The sequence below is a fragment of the Sminthopsis crassicaudata genome, chromosome 2 (assembly GCF_048593235.1).
Source record: "Sminthopsis crassicaudata isolate SCR6 chromosome 2, ASM4859323v1, whole genome shotgun sequence".
NCBI classification, from domain to species: Eukaryota; Metazoa; Chordata; class Mammalia; order Dasyuromorphia; family Dasyuridae; genus Sminthopsis; species Sminthopsis crassicaudata.
This window is the reverse complement of record NC_133618.1, coordinates 578,145,376-578,163,601: the sequence shown is the minus strand read 5'-3', so window position 1 is coordinate 578,163,601 and position 18,226 is coordinate 578,145,376. Positions and strand designations below refer to the sequence as shown.

Below are 18,226 nucleotides of genomic sequence, written 5' to 3'. Positions count from 1 at the left end.
ATTTCTTTCTGTTTTGATGTTAAATCTGTAACTGTAAGACTATTAGACTGTAAGATCTTAATAAATATTTGTTAACCACTAATGATTTACTCAAAAAATTTATTATGTTAAAAATTATTTAACAAAAAATGCAAGAATAGTGCAATGTCAACAAAGCAATTAACATACATAAGCATTTTAAGAACAGAAATATCTAAGACAACTCTAAGGTACCACTTCATATCTCTCAGATTGGCTAAGATGACAGGAAAAGATAATGATGAATGTTGGAGAGGATGTTGGAAATATGAGACACTATTGTATTGTTGATGGAGTTGTAAAATGATCTAATCATTCTGGACAGAATTTGGAACTATCCCCAAAGGGCTATAAATCTATACATACGCCCTTTGATCCAGTAATATCTCTACTGGGTCTGTATCCCAAAGAGATCAAAAAAAGAAGGAAAAGAACCAACATGTGGAAAAATCTTTGTAGCATCATTCTGTGCAGTGGTAAGGAATTGGAAATTGAATAGATGCCCATCATCTGGGGAATGGCTGAACAAGTTATAATATATGAATGTAATGGAATATTATTCTTATATAAGAAAGGAAGAGCAGGTAGGTTTCAGAAAAGCCTGGAAAGACTTACATGAAGTGATGCTGAGTAAAGTGAGGAAAATTAGAAAAACATTATACACAATAACAGCAAGATCATGTGATGATCAAATGTGATACTTAGTTTTTCTTAGCATTGTGGTGATTCAAAACAATACCAATAGATTTGGGATAGAAAATGGTATCTGTAACCAGAAAGAAAACTATAAAGACTGAATGTGGGTTGAAGCACAGTATTTTCACCTTTGTTTTCTTGGTTTTTCTTTTTCATGGTTTTTTTTCCTTTTGCTGAGATTTTTATTGTATAGTATGACAAATATGGAAAGATGTTAAATTTTAATTGTAAACCTATATCAGATGGTTTGCTATCCTGGGGGAGGGGGAAGGTAATTGAGGGAGGGAGAAAAATCTGGAACACAAACTCTTAAAAAATGAATATTGAAAACTATATTTACATGTATTTGTAAAAAATAAAATACTTTTGAGGAAAAATTAATATATTATGCACAGCAAAACAAACAAGCAAAAATAACCCAAACAACCCAGTTATATCAATAAGTGCCAAAAAAAACCCCAACCCTTAACAAAGGACAACATTCATTTATGCTAAAAACTTTACAAAGCAAAGGCACAAAAGGCCATTTTAAATATGAGATAAAGTATATATCTAAAATAAAAGTAAGCATTGGGTCTGTATCCCAAAGAAATCATAAAATAAGGAAAAGGACCCCAACACATGCAAAAATCTTTGTAGCAGCTTTTCTTTTTAGTGGCAAAGAACTGGAAATTGAGAGGATGCCCATCAATTGAGGAATGACTAAATAAGTAATGGTATATGAATGTAATGGAATATTATTGTTCTATAAGAAATGATAAGCAGACTGACTCCAGAAGAATCTGGACTTACACGAACTAATGCTGAGTGAAAGTGAGCAAAACCAAGTGAACATTGTACATGGTAATAGCAAAATTATGTGATAATCAAATATGATAAACTTATAAAGGTTCTGATAAAGGCCTCATCTCCAAAATATACAGAGAATTGACTTTAATTTATAAGAAATCAAGCCATTCTCCAGTTGATAAATGGTCAAAGGATATGAACAGACAATTTTCAGATGATGAAATTGAAACTATTTCCACTCATATGAAAGAGTGTTCCAAATCACTATTGATCAGAGAAATGCAAATTAAGACAACTCTGAGATATCATTACACACCTGGCAGATTGGCTAAGATGACAGGAACAAATAATGATGAATGTTGGAGGGGATGTGGGAAAACTGGGACACTGAAGCATTGTTGGTGGAGTTGTGAAAGAATCCAACCATTCTGGAGAGCAATCTGGAATTATGCTCAAAAAGTTATCAAAATGTGCATACCCTTTGACCCAGCAGTGCTACTCCTGGGCTTATATCCCAAGGAAATACTAAAGAAGGGAAAGGAACCTGTATGTGCCAAAATATTTGTGGCAGCCCTTTTCATAGTGGCTACAAACTGGAAAATGAATGGATGTCCATCAATTGGAGAATGGTTGGGTAAATTATGGTATATGAATGTTATGGAATATTATTGTTCTGTAAGAAATGACCAACAGGAGGAATACAGAGAGGCGTGGAGAGACTTACATCAACTGATGCTAAGTGAAACGAGCAGAACCAGAAGATCATTATACACTTCAATAATGATACTGTATGAGGATGTATTCTGATGGAAGTGGATATCTTCAACATAGAGAAGAGCTAATCCAATTCCAATTGCTCAATGATGGACAGAATCAGCTATATCCAGAAAAGGAACACTGGGAAATGAGTATAAACTGTGAGCACTGTTTTGTTTTGTTTTTCTTCCCAGATTATTTTTAGCTTCCGAATACAATTCTTCCTTTGCAACAACAACAACAACAAATTTCGGTTCTGCACATATATATTGTACCTAGGATATACTATAAAATATTTAATATGTATGGGAATGCCTGCCATCTAGGGGAGGGGGTGGAGGGAAGGAGGGGAAAAATTTGGAACAGAAGGAAGTACAACGGATAATGTTGTAAAAAAAAAAAAATTACCTATGAATATGTACTGTCAAAGAAAATGTTATAATTATAAAAATTAATTTAAAAAATATGATAAACTTAGCTCTTCCTAGCAACACAATGATCCAAGACAATTCCAATAGCCTTTAGATGGAAAATGCTATCTGCATCCAGACTGAAGACTGAATGTGGATCAAAACATAGTGCTTTCACTTTTTTTGCTTGTTCCTTTACTTCTATTTTCTCACTGTTTTCCTCCTGATTTTTGTTCTAATTTTTCTTGCACAACATAATATATATGGAAATAAGTTTTAAAGTATAGTATATGTATGTATATTGTATAAAGGATTGTATAGCAAATTGCTTGCAGTCTTGGGGAGGCAAAGGAGGATAAGAGAAAATCAGAACACAAAATCTTATAAAAATAAATGCTGAAAACTAATAAGCTATTCCAAGAAATATAGGACTAAAGCAAGCACACTCTATTTCCCCAGAATTATTTGCTGTAGTTCTAGGAATACTTGCAATGTCACTATCCATAAGGTTAAGAAAAAAAAATTAATGATACATCAGTACATGCAAAGAGCAGCAAATTATCCTTAATTGCTGATGTCATGATTGTTTATTTAGAAAAATAATAAAGAAACTAAGTGATACAATTAACAGCTTCAATAAATATCAGGATACAAAACAAATCCAGAAAAAAAATTAGAAACAACAAATCCGGGGAAATAGAAAGGAGAGGTCCAATTATATTATCTATAAAATGAGTAATATATATGAGAGTTAATCTATCAAGGCACAATGAAGAGATATAATTACAGAAGAAACAAAAAATGTATTTAATTAAAAGAATATTCATTACTCATGGTTGGTCTGTGTCACACTTATCAAACTACCAAACAGGCACTACACAGAGTTAAACAAAATAGTAACAAAATTCCATTGAAAGAAAAAAAAGGTCCAGAATCTCAAGGAAAAAAAAAAAAAAAAAATATATATATATATATATATATATATATATATATATATATATATATATATATATATATATTTAAGACTGAATAAAGGAAAGCCAATGTAATAAGCATTTGTTTTGCTTGATCTTGTATAACTGTTACAAAGGTATTGCTTTTTCTTCTTTTTTCCAATGGTATAAGAAAAAAGATAATAAATTCATGTGGATTGAAAAAAAAAAGGTAAAAAGAAAAACTCTTAGCAGGTACTCTTCTGTTAAGCATGCACCCCCCCAAAGATTGTAAAAAGGAAGATTCCTATATTTACTAAAATATTCATGAAGTCCATTTTGATAGATGAAAGAGAATCAGAGATGCTTAATGACTTGCCTAATATCACATGTTAGTGAAAACTAGGATTATTCACCAAATCTTCTACACCTCCTAAGTCCAATGTTTTCCCCCCTTACACCACACATCAGAAATTTCTATTTTTCAACAAATGGTTTGGTGAAAGATATAAGCTGCTTAAAAACCATGAAAATTTGACAGTGGGCAGACGAGGCCAAGGGAAGATATTCTCAGGACAGTTGAGGAGTCTAATGAAGACCAAAAAGAACAAAACTAAAGGAATCACAGAGTGTCCAGCAAATTTAGATCACTTCATTAGCTAAGCAAAAGCTGGGCTCTGAACAGTTTAAGAACTCTGTATCTACAATTCTGTGTTCTACCACTTACCAGAAGTCTTCCACATGTTACTTTACAATATGAATTTCATTTTTCTATGTATCTCATGGAATCAATTATATTGCTTTGTAACCATACATTAACCCAACTAACTCTCAGAATGGAAACGGGCAACTGAATTATCATACGGAAAGTTTGTATAGTATAGTTTGAATTGAAGCATCACTTTGCCTTGGTGGCTTGGTGGCTCAGTGGAAAAAGCATAATAATCCAGTAGCTCTTGTATCTGTATAAAATGAAGGAGCTGGAATGAAATGGAAGCTTGTATTAAGGACTTACTGTAAACCAAATACTATGCTAAATTCTGGAAAAAGAAATATAAGCAATGAAACCAATTCCTGCCACCAAGAACCTTTTAGTCTAATAGGGAAAAACAAAGCATATAGAGGAGGAATAGATAATGTTTTTGGTAGTGTTGATTCGATCACTAATTTCAGAGCTAGCATAGAGAGTAAGGAGAGATGAACAAGGAATAGCATGAAAATGATCAAAGAACAGTAATACAGTTAAGTCTGGATTTCAGCAACATACAGTGAATGCTCATCAATTAGAATTCAAGTCTCAAAGAAGTTTGGACAAAATCCTATCTATGATCCTTTGATGGAGCTGTGAATTATTCCAACCATTCTAAAAAGCAATATGGAATTTAACCCTCCCCTGTCCCCCTCTAATCACTAGACTAGTGATCCTCAAACTTTTTAAATAGGGGCCAGTCACTGTCCCTGAGACTGTGGGAGGGCCAAACTATAGTAAAAACAAAAACTCACACTCAGTCTCTGCCCCTCAGCTCATTTGCCATAACCCGGCGGGCCGCATAAATGTCCTCAGCCAGTTGCATCTGGCCCACGGACCGTAGTTTGAGAACCCCTGCACTAGACTCTGTATGCCCTTTGATCAAGAAATATCACTATTGACACATATTCCAAAAAGATCAAAGAAAGAAAGGGCCTATATGCACAAAGATATTTATAGAAACAGTTTTTCATCAGAAATAAAATAGGGTAGGTGTTCATCAAATAGAGAATGGAGAACAAACTGTGGAACTGAAATATTATGGAACTGTTAAAGACGATGAATATGATGGATAAAAATAACTTGCTTAGCTTTTCAATGAATTAGTGCAAAGTGAAAATGAAAAAAAAAAAAATAAAAACCAACACAATTTACACTTACATGTTACCCATTTTTTGGAAGAGAGGTGACAGACAAGACACACAGAATGAGAAGTACTGTCAGCTACTGAGGATGTAACTCAATTGTTTTGCTTGACTATATACCTATACATACACATGTATATGTATATAATGAAAGAATTTCTGCTAGAAGGTGGAGTAAGATAGGTAACGAAATGAGAGAAAAAAGGATAACATCAATAAAACATAAAATACACTGAAGAAAACAACAAAATTTCAGAAAAGAAACCCAGCAATTTTGTTATCATGTTAAATATAAGCTATGAAAGTATATGTAAGGGGCAGCTAGGTGGCACAGTGGATAGAGCACCAACCCTGAATTTAGGAGGACTTGAGTTCAAATCTGGTCTCAGACACTTAACACTTCCTAGCTGTGTGACCCTGGGCAAGTCACTTAACTCCAGCCTGGGGGGAGGGGGAGGGAAGTATATGTAATAGAAGTTCATTGTTTTATGTATAATACTTTTTTTTTGTTTTTCATAGAATACAATATTTAAGTTTATTAAAATTAACTTGATAATTAAAGAGAAAATTTGTTTAAGTGGTTACTAGCAGAAAGCTGAATTTTAAGTAACTGAGAAAGCAACAATGATCTTAAAGGCCAAATAATGAAGCACAAGAAGAAAGGCAGATGCCTACTAGGGCAGAATATTAAATGAACTGTCAAATGTGGACACAGTACCATAAATTTTTGCTTAACTATTTTTCTTGTTATAAGGGTGGGTTTGATATAGAGAGGGAAGGAGTATCTTTTCCAAAAAATGATAACGATGAAAAGATTTGAACCTCTGAAGGAAGATGCTATTCACCTTCAGAAAAAGATGACAGGTGAAAATAAGCATAGTTTTACATATATGTATATTAGTAAATGTGTGTCTATATATATATATATATATATATATATATACATATATATATATATGTTATGTTTATAGATATCAATGTATATGTATAAATATCCATGCTTAATTATAGTCTTCTTTAAGGTGGGAAAAGAAAAAGGGAGGGGGAAAAATAACATAAAAAGTGTTTAGCAGAGAACAAAAGAAAACCAACAAGGAAAGAAAGAAAAGCTGAGCAACTTTGAAAACAATATGTAGTATTTATATAGGTTTTCTTGAAATGGAAGTTTATTGTTTTATATTGAATCCTCTCCATGTTCTGCTGTGTGGAAGGCATTTTTTTTCTTTTCTCCTTTTATATTAAAGATTAAAATTTAAAAAAAATATGACACTGATTAAAAAAAAATAAAAAGCACCCCCCCAAAAGAAAAGAGACTCCTGGTACAAAGTCTTTCTTTCCTGATCAGTAAACCTACAGCTAAGCTACAAGTTATGAATATGTGAATCAACTGCATAAAATACAATGTTGAAGGCTAAGTCCCAATATATTTTTGCTTTATCACTTTCATGAAATATGGAAATAAACTTTAGAAAAGATATCACTCTCCAGTTTGAAATCTTTCATGGTTCCCTACTGCTTACCAAACAACTCCTTCTCTCCTAGTCAAATCCTTCAAGCCTAGCCTGAAGTGGAAACTAAGACTACATGGCCACAACCCAACAAACAGGAATGGCAAGGGGAAACAAACTACAGGAATGGTGAAGGTAAAAGAAAACCGCTTAACTTTCTATCAGTTTGGCTTTCAGCCTCTCAGAAATCTAAATCCTGGTTGGCAGGTAGCAAACATAGATCCTGGGCAGCTTGGAACAATGAAGCTGGTTACCCTATAAACTCTTTTCTTCTAGGGTCAAAGTGAAGTCCTGTCCTAAGAATGTCAAGAAATAGGAAGAGTGGTATAATACTCCAAACTAAACTAATAAACAGAAATATGAAACTCAAAATTGACATCAAAATATGTGTTTAAATTTCCAAGATCAACTAGGCTCTTAGCCTAAAGAAAAACAAGATGTCAGCTTCCTATAGTCCCATACCTGATTGGAACACATATCTGGCCAAGCCCTGCATTAATTCTGCTGGCCATGTGGGTGGAGCTGACTCTCCTGTTTCTCTTTTTAGTCGAAATGTCAACTCGAAGCCAAAGCCACTGGGTCCATCTGTTCCTGTAAACCTAGAAGAAGAAGAAAAGCAAATTTAAATTTGCCAGAATCAAGAATAACCCTCGTTAGAAATCTAATTAGTTATGCCAATACCTTAAGATTAAAATATTATTTACCTTTAATTAATTTACCCATTCCATTCCTAGAAACATTCCCAATTCATATTCTCATCTTTCTATTTTTTTAAACATACTCCCCAAACTACTTGGTTACTTCATTTATATTTTATTAACTAATTTTCTGTGTTCGCAAGTCTGTTGCTTCCTCTGATGAAGTAAAATTTTTCCAAGCAGTGACTGTCTTTTCTTTTTATATCTAGACCTAGTATAGAACTCTACATACAGTAAGCTTTCAAACAATAATGCTAAGTATTAGCAATTGGCTTTGATCTTCAATACCTTGTAATTTCTAAAGAGATCTATAACATACTAGGTAGGAAGTAAGTAACCATACTCCTGGTGGGCTCATGATCAGTGTGACTCAAGAATAAGATAATATGCTTTAATGTTTCCCCTCTCCTAAACAATATGATAAAACAAGTTAACAACAAGTTAACATTTATATGCTTTCGTGAGTTCCCAGAAGGAAAAAGTAATATAAGGAAAAAAAAAAAAATCTACTCGCAAACACCCTGAAAGGCCTTAAGTTTAAGGAACTCCTGCAATTGGACATTAGTTGACAACAGGAATGATGATATATAATGCAGAAAAGAAACTGGTCTGAGCAGCTTTGTGCATCAGACTGTGCTTGGGGCAAAGGCAGCTTCCAAAGACAAATATTATATATATAGATAGATATATAGATATAGATATATAGATATAGATATATATACACACATATATATATAGATAGATAGATATAGATATATATAGATAGATAGATATAGATATATATAGATATATGTGTGTGTATGTATGTATGTATGTGTGTATGTATTCAGTCTGCCAGCTATGAGATGGGTTGAAATGTGTTCGTGATATAATTTAACAATTATATCTTGTATAAACATGATGCATGGTGATTATACACATGTAAACTCTTTTACATACAAATATAAACCACAAACTAAGATGACAGCCAACAATCTCTTGTTGGCTAAGCTTCTGAAATCTGGGATAATAGGGGAGAATTCTGATAAGGAAATATGCCCACCAAACTCCAGAAAATCCTTCATTTTCAGTTTGTTCTATCATCAATACCTTAACAGAATGAAAGACTGAAGCCAGGAAAAGTTTTTTTAGACTCTGTAAATTTCAGCTCTGTGTGTGACTTAATTAAGCCCTATCCATCTTTACATGCTGGAAAGGATTTCGTAAACTGACAGATTAACTCTTCCAGCTTACTAAATGGCAGATACAGCTAGGTGTAAATGGCCATATAACTCAGTTGCTCTGAAAGGGCATTTCTCCCAATCACATTTGAAAGAGCTTTTCTTTACTGTTTTTTACCCAAAATATCTAATAATTTGGAAGGATAAGTCCATTTGAAAACACATACCTGAGTATCAGGGGACACTGAACAAATATGAGGGATGAGGGGCAAGTAGGTGGTGCTTGGTGTCTGACAGACATCCCAAATAAGGTCTGGAACATTTCCAACTAAAAAATACACCAGAGAACATTTAGCCATACTTGAAGAAAATTTCTGAAGAAAAAAGGAATGAAATATAGAGAGGGACTTGAAAACTACAGTCTTACAAGATGAATTGTAGACTAGAATTTGTGCAGGAGGAGAGAAGTCACTAAAGTTAGAGAGGTGCACTCAAGAAACCACTAATTAGAAGTATAATCCTTTAATCTCTGGCCAAGAAAAATGATTTTTAACTGCAAAGACTTAAGAAACAAACTCGAAGAAGCAGTCTCCTCAGATTGTACGACTGTGAGATTGCAATGGGGTAATAAGGCATAATAATTTTTAAGGAAGAGGGTTAGGGATGTATCACTATATTGAGTGTAGGGCAGAGTTAAGGGGAGAGGACCGTGCACTAAATGCCTGCAGCCTGGAATGATTTCTCTGAATACTGCAATTAGGCCAGACCAGCCCTCACTTGATTGGATAGAAGTAGAAGATCTGGGCAGATGGAATCCACCTGCATTTGATTACCACCCACAGGGCAGGGCCTAAAGAAATGGTTCCAGTGCAGTCATAAAACTTTACCTGGAATATAATCAAAAAGCTTTCTTTTCAAAACAGGCTAGCAAAAATGAAGTCATTTGATTTATATATTTTCCTGAATGGAGGCTAGTCTGGTCTAGACCTCCAAGAGTACTCTTCATTTATTCCTTCTCAACAGTTCTACTGCTTAAGCTTCATCTGACTAGAGGATTATACCAGGGGATAAAGCAAGTTTGTCTGGCTGTTCTTCATCTCTCCAAGAAAATACTAAAAAAGAAAAAAGGTATTTAGGTCTCAAGCAAGAGGTTATGTTTTAAAGAAAAAGGAAAAATAAGCAAATGAAACCAGCAAGATAATGTAAGGTAGTCAAAGGATGCTATGAAATTTCCCCATCTCAAGGTCTTAAAAAAATAAACTGGAAACAAGTCTCATTTATATAGGATGGAATAAAGATGGTTCAATCTGGAAGCAGATAGTCTGTTAAATCCTCTTTGGCCCCCAAATTTCCCATTTTTAATCACTGAGATAAATGGTAGAAAGATTGATGCACAAATAAAGTTGTAACACTGATACAAGTGCTGTACACGGCCTAAGTCCTAGATACAAGGCTCTCTCAACGCTCTATGATGCAATTGTCCAAGGCTAAGCAGCCCTTTTGTTTTCCTCCTAAAGCAACTAACTATAATGCAGCAGCTGAGGACAGCTAATTCTAGGCAGGGAATATGAATCGCACATAACAAGAACTTTCCAGAGATGTGCACAGGCACAAAACAACGAATATTAGACCTAGAAATTCTCTCATGCCACAAACTGGAAAAATTAAGTCCCAGAGAGATTCTGCCCAAAGTCACAAAGACTTCATAACAGTGGAGTGGGATTTGAACTCAGGTCCTGAGATTCCAAAGCCAGTTGTAATCAGCTGTACAACAAGCTGCACAAATTTGTGATGGTGAAGGAGTGTGAATACCTGTCCAAGGAGATAAAAACACTAGTTATATCCAAGTACTATAGAAGCAGACCACCAATACCAGTGATATGGGCATCTCTCTATCAGAAACCCCCCTCCTCCAGGCCCAGTTGTGGTTCAAAAGTCACCAACTTCAGTATGTTTTACTTTAGCACCCAAGGAGATGGAGCAGAAGGATCACTTACCTAGAATTATTTCTGAAAGTTTCCAATGTTACCAACATCCAGTAACTACGAATCACAGAGAAATGAAAAACAACCTCATCCCATAAAACCCTGAAGATAGGCTGAATTGTGTCCACACATCTCTCCCTATCCTTCTATCCCCCAGACTCACTACTAGCTGTATTTGTTTCTTTAAGTCTCTGTTTGTTTGTTTGTTTTTTTTAGCAAAGCAATTGGGGTTAAGTGACTTATGGACCTTGTAAGTGTTAAGGTTAAATTTGAACTCAGGTCTTTCTGACTTGGGGGGGAGTGCCATCTAGTTGCCCAACTAATGCCATATTAAAAAGCACTAACTTCATAAACAGACTCAGCCCTTTCTATGTGAAGAACCCTTCAAAAAAAAAAGTCAAATTCTTACTATAGATAATAAAGGGAATCATGAAGGCCAAGGAGAATCTCCTAGGCATGAAGCTGGAGAAAATCACTTTGAAACAAGGTCTTCTCTACAGTATGAAATTAATGAACCCATCAAGCTTGAGGGTACTAAACAAAACTCTTCTGAAGGGATCATGGTAAAGATGCTTCTGTGAAATACACTAAAGAGAGAACAAATACTGAAGGTAAAATGATTCAAAGAAAATCCATTTTTGTCTTTCCTTAATGGATCTACAATCCAAAGATAGGAACAGGACTTTTTTGGTTAAAAGGACTATGTGATAGGTCATATAAGAGACCTTTTACTCTAAAAATGATATAAAAAGAGCACCAGCCTAAACAATGACTAAGAAATCCAAAGAGAAGCGTCCTTCACCCAGCCCTGGATGGCATAAAAACATAGCCAGAAGCTATGGACACAAGGAGTCCTGCAAGAGAAGTCAGCTTAAGTAACATGGCAGTGTGAATGTATCTTCAAAAATACCCAGTCCCTTAATCCAGGGAACCTCAGGGGGAAACAGAAGAACACCCAGCACCCCAACAGGAGAAAACAGGATGCAAGATGGGGATGGAAGCAGCAGATTCCTGTACAGAAAAATCCAAAAGGGAAACAGAAGACTATCCATTACTGATTAAGTAAACTGCACCCTTATCAAGGAAGACCCAGGAAAAACAAAAGACCACCCATCCAGTGCCTTGTATAAGTAAGCACCATAGAAGACAAAAGCTACTTAAATCCCTGATTAGGGAGAATTCAGAGGGGATAGACCACCTAGTTTTCTGATGAAGGAAACTTCAAGGGGAGCTAAAGACCACCCAGTACCCTGATCATCGCCAGCCAACAGCCAAACTCTGTTTTGCCAGGGACACAGAAATCTTCCCAACCTACCATGCCATGGAAGATGGAAATCAGAAGCAAAAACTCAGGAAAGTAAGGTTCATAAACAAATAGAGTCTGATTACTCTATCTAAGAGGAGTGGAAAGAGCAGTGCCTGGGGTTCTATTACTAAGTCCCAAATCAAGACCTAAAGCTAGAAAGAAGAGTAAACAAAAGAAAACAACTGCATACTATTTAAAAAAACTATTGTGGAGACAAATATGAAAATGTGTTTTAAATGATGACACACGAATAACCTATGATGATTCAAAGAAAATCCATTTTTGTCTTTCCTTAATGGATCTACAATCCAAAGATAGGAACAGGACTTTTTTGGTTAAAAGGACTATGTGATAGGTCATATAAGAGACCTTTTACTCTAAAAATGATATAAAAAGAGCACCAGCCTAAACAATCCTTGTCTGCTGTCTTGGGGAAGGGGAAGATAAGGAAAGGAGGGAGAAAAAAATCTGGAACTCAAAATCTTACAAAATGAATGCTGAAAACAACTTTATGGAATTGGAAAAATAAAATACTAGAGAAAAAAATATTATGGATCAAAAATCACCCAAGAAGAAAACCAGAGGAAATTAACTATAAAATAACTGCAAGCTGAGGCTTAGAAATAAAATGGCTTGATCACAAAACTACAAGAGTACTTGAAATAAAGGGGAAAAAAAGCATAAAATCAAGAGATTTTAAAGATAAAAGAAAATTATAGATATCTTCTATCACAAACAACTAGCCTCAAAAAATAATAAAGGAGAAATAATGTAAGAATCATCAGACTACCTGAAAACAATGACTTTAAAAAGCCTTTATGAATTATTCGAGAAATCACAAATGAAAACTGGTTATATCAATTAAAACCAGAAGTAAAAATGAAAGTAAAGAGTTCACTAATCACCTCTAAAAGAACTGCAAAAGATAAAGTCTCAGAAATGACTTATCCAAAATCCAAAGCTTTCATATAAAAGAAAAAAAATATTACAAGCAGCACAAAGAAAAAGTTCAAGTACAAAGGCACCTCAGAAAGGACTATACTTTGGCAACTACAATGATAAAGGTAGAGAGCTGTAGGAATACATTATTCCAAAAATACGGGGGGAAGAAGGGAGAGAGGGAATGCTTATTACCAAGAATACCTTGCCCTGCAAAGATGAAGTTAGGGAAAAATACATGATGACAGGACAGAGAGAAATACATTTTTTTTAATTACTTTTTTTTTTCAATCAGCAAAAATCTCTTTCCTCCCTTTCCTTATTCCTTCCCTGAACGAGAATAAAAGGAAAATAAAACCCCTGTCATAAACACATATTAAGTCGAACAAATTCCACATTAGCTATATCCAAAAAAGAATATTGCATTCTACACTAAATCTTTCATTTTCCTACATAGAAGGTAAAGAATATTTAATGAATCTCTGGAAGTGGAACTGGTCATTAAGCTTCAAAGCTGTTATACAATATTGTTGTCATATAAGTTACTCGTCTGATTCTACTCATTTAGATCTGCATCAGTTCATAGACGTCTTCTCAGGTTTTTCTGACACTCACTATCTTCCATTATTTGTTACAACACAATAATATTTCAACACACTTATTCACCATAACGTTAGGCCATTCCCAACTGGAAACCACACTCCTTTCTTCCTTACTCTTTTTCATCAAAAAAAGGAAGCAGCTTTAAATATTTTTGTTTTGCATATGACTAATCCCAACCATAAGTTACTCTCTGCTCTCATTCCCCCCTCCCACTTCTTCCCTCCTGTTTCCCTGTTGAGTGCAATATATTTTTGTACCTAATTCTCCTGTAACAAGTTCAGTTTAGAGTGAAAAGGGTCAGCTTTTTTCCACCACCCACTATTATCCTTGTTTATAATGATTTCAACTTTTGCATCCCAATTATGGGAGATCATTTTCCTCAACCATTTTCTTCTTCTACACTCCCCACATAATTTTTCTTTTATTCTCTTTCTATTCTTTTAAGATAATCAAAAAAAATTTGGTTAATTTATAAGAACTTGTAAGAAAAAAAAAAAAAGCCATTCAAGGAACTAGAAACAGTGTATGCCCATTACTTGGGAATTGCTGAATAAGTTATAGTATAAGAATGTTATGGCATATTATTGTTCTTTAGCAGGATGATTTGAGAGAGGCCTGGAGACATTTACAGGAACTGATGCTAAGTGAAATGAGCAGAACCAGGAAATCATTGTACACAGCAACAACAAGATTATATTATGATCAATTCTGATGGACGTGGCTCTTTTCAACAATGAGATGATTCAGACCAGTTCCAATGATCTTGTGATGGAGAGAGCATCTATACTTACAGAGAGGACTGTGGGAAATGAGTATGGACCACAACATAATATTCTCACTCTTTTATGTTTGCTTGCATTTTATTTTCTTCCTCATTTTTTTTCTGTTTGATTTTTCTCATGCAACAAGATAATTATATTGGATTTAACATGTATTTTTACCATGTTTAACAAACATTAGATTACTTGCATTGGTGGGAGGGAGTGGAGGGAAAGAGGGGGAAATTGGAACACAAGATTTTGCAAAGGTTGGTTAATGTTGAAAAATTATCCATGCATATGTTTTGAAAATAGATTTAATTAAAAAAAAAGATAATCAACTGTGATGGACTTGTCTCTTTTCAACAATGACATGATTCAAAGCAATTCCAATAGACTTGTAATAGAAAGAGCCATCCACATCCAGAGAGAAAAGTATGAATACTTCAAGTGGATCAAAGCATAGTATTTTCACCTTTGTTGTTAGTTTGGTTAGGGTTTTTTTTTTTTACCTTTTGATCTGATTTTTCTTGTGTAGCATGATGAATATAGAAATATGTTTAGAAAACTTATACATGTTTAACCTATATCAGATTGTTTGCTGTCTTAGGGAAGGGGGGCACTGGAGGGGGAGAAAATTTCTAATACAAGGTTTTGCAAAGGTCAATGTTGAAAACTACTTTTGCGAATCCAACCATCTGTAGAGCAATTTGGAACTATGCCCAAAAAGTTTATCAAACTGCTACTACTGGGCTTATATCCCAAAGAAATACTAAAAAAGGGAAAGGGACCTGTATGTGCCAAAATGTTTGTGGAAGCTCTTTTTGTAGTGGCTAGAAACTGAAAAATGAATGAATGGATGCACATCAATTGGAGAATGGTTGGGTAAATTATGGTATATGAATGTAAGGATGCGCAAAACAAGAGAAGGGAATTGTAAGGATCCTTTAAATGGGCAGGCACAGCGCAACAGGAGATTTGAGTGGCCCAGAAGTATTCTCTGTGGATACAGGACTGCCCTGTGGATGGGATCCTAGCCATATTGAGGTAGCTTCGTAATGGGTGATAGCTCTCTTGCTGGTTGGCTGTGTGTGTGACCTCACAGGCCCTTTAAGCCCACTGCAGAGCAGCAAGTTGCTCTCCTTAACCTGGCTCCCTAGCCTGGGGTAGCTGAGCCAAGCTGATGGAGCCATGAGACGTAAGAAGTTAACAAGTCATGGCATCAAGTCAGGGCATTATGTGAGTAGGTATAATAAAGGCTTTTAAGATTACACGTGGCTGTTCTTGAGTGCGCTACCGGTTATTAAACTATAGATTCAAGAAATCATGGCCAGAGACATTTGAAGGCCTCAGAGGAGGCGAGCCGGGTAAAGTTGACACTGCAAAGGTCAGTGGTCAAAGGTACTCTGTTGGGCCTAGGACAGACTAGTAATTGTAACTGCCAGGAGGGCATTTACATATGAATGTGATGGAATATTATTGTTCTGTAAGAAATGACCAGCAGGATGAATACAGAGAGGCTTGGAGAGACTTACATGAACTGATGCTGAGTGAAATGAGCAGAACCAGAAGATCATTATACACTTCAACAACAATACTGTATGAGGATGTATTCTGATGGAAGTGGCTATCTTCAACAAAGAGAAGATCTAACTCAGATCCAATTGATCAATGATGGACAGAAACAACTACACCCAGAGAAGGAACACTGGGAATTGAGTGTAAACTGTTTGCACTATTGTCTTTCTACCCAGGTTACTTATACCTTCTGAATCCAATTCTTATCGTGCAACAAGAACACATATATTGTATCTAGGATATACTGTAACATACTTAACATGTATGTGATTGCCTATCATCTAGGGGAAGGAGTAGAGGGAGGGAGGGGAAAATTTAGAAAAGTGAATACAAGAGATAATGTTGTAAAAGAAAAATTACCCATGCATATATACTGTCAAAAAATTATAATTATAAAATTAATTTTAAAAAAAGAAAGAAAATTACTTTTGCATGTATTTGGAAAAAAAATAAAATACTATAATAAAATAAGATATACAAAATAGAAGAGAATCACTCATAGGACTTTCATCTAATTTGATTCCTGTGACCCCTGCTGATGACAGAATTTACAGGGGACATATGTTTCAATTCCCTAATTATTCAATCTTTTTTTTATGTTTTTGTTTCTTCTCACTCTTGTGTTTCTATTTCAAAGGTTTTTTTGGGAGGGCTTTTTTTTGAGTGGGGGGCAGATCTGGTTATTTTTGTGGAATGCTCTGAAGTCTTTTATTTATTAAAAGTCTATTAGGAGGGGCAAATAGGTGGCACAGTGGATAGAGCACCAGCCCTGAATTCAGGAGGACCCGAGTTCAAATCTGATCTCAGACACTTAGCACGTCCTAGCTGTGTGATCCTAGGCAAGTCACTTAACCCCAGCCTCAGGGTGGGGAAAAAAAAAGTCTATTAGGATTATATTCAGTTTTGCTGGCTAAGTTATTCTTGTATTTAATATTATTTGTAAATGATTTGAACTTTTTTGGTAAACTTTTGCTTTTATCTCTTCCTGTAATTTTAATTAGGCTTGTATCTAAGCTATATTTTTCTTTGAGGTTTTTTGGTAGATGTTGTGGGGTTATTACTCTTCTGGATTTGTGTCTTGGACATCCCTATTACCATAACAGCTTTAAATTATGAGATTATTTTTTACTTATTAATTCTTTTATTTTCCTGACCTCAAACTTTATTTTAGAGCCAAGCTCTATTCACATTTAGTGAGAATGTCTAGGCTAATGAATGCTGTTTCTACTCTCTTAGAATATTAAATTTTGTGTTACTGCAGAATTTCAGGGACAGCTTAGGCTGGGGACCTGCAAGCTTTCAATATTACTAAAGTTATTTGATATAAAGCAAAGTTTAATCAATGCCCTGGATTGAGCGCTGTCAGTTTCTGATTTGCATTTGTGTTTGAGTCTTACTTGGAGTTCCAACAGACTGATGCCGAATTCAGCCACTATCAGCCAGCTGGAAATCTCTACAAGTTGGCTTTTCTTCAGTCTGAGATTCCTGTCCTGGTGATTCTGCTGCTAGCTTTTGAACTTGTTCCTTGCTTAGTACACACACTGGAGTTCTCTACCCGCTCCTCCTTCTGGAATGCCACCCCTCAGTCTTCTTTGGATCCATTGATGATCAGGAAATGGGTAGTAAATGACCGTGCTGCCAGACAGTGCCTGTTCCTGAACCCAGTACAAGTTTAGGTTTTTCTACACTGGATTTGGGACCTCTTCTTTCCCTGGTACATAGTCTTTCTTTGTACTAGAATATGTTCCACATGATACTTTTCTTAATAGACCTTATTCCCAAATCTCTTTGTCTCCATGTCTCCATATAGAAAACGGGGATAGAAAAATGACCTTCTGTGATTTATTCTTAAATTTCCTGATCAGAACTCAGTTTGATGTATTTTCTAAATTTGTTTGAAAGATAGGAGTGTTGGGGAGAGAGAGAGGACAGGGTATAAACACTATTCTTTCCTACAACTCTGTTCATCTTGGCTTTGCTCCAGAAATATACAATTAATAATCTTAAGAATGTAAATAGGATGAAGTAGCCTATAAAATAGAAAAAGTTAGCAAAAAATTAAAAAGCAGAACTCAAATAACATTCTGTATACAAGAAATTCAAAACAAAGATTCAAAGAATTAAAATAACAGTGCTTATCAAAATGTCTGAAATTTATCGGTACTTAATAAATTCTAGTAATTAAATTGATGAAAGG

General features: G+C 35.0%; 1 protein-coding gene across 3 annotated transcripts in view; it reads right to left on the bottom strand.

The window, feature by feature from the left end:
- Positions 1-18,226, bottom strand: part of SUFU (SUFU negative regulator of hedgehog signaling) — a 150,386-nt gene that overhangs the window by 76,659 nt on the left and 55,501 nt on the right. For all 3 annotated transcript variants that reach the window (XM_074295460.1, XM_074295461.1, XM_074295459.1), the window contains exon 3: positions 7,465-7,601. In XM_074295460.1, the coding sequence (XP_074151561.1) occupies positions 7,465-7,601 (137 nt within the window). The remainder of the gene's footprint in view (positions 1-7,464; positions 7,602-18,226) is intronic.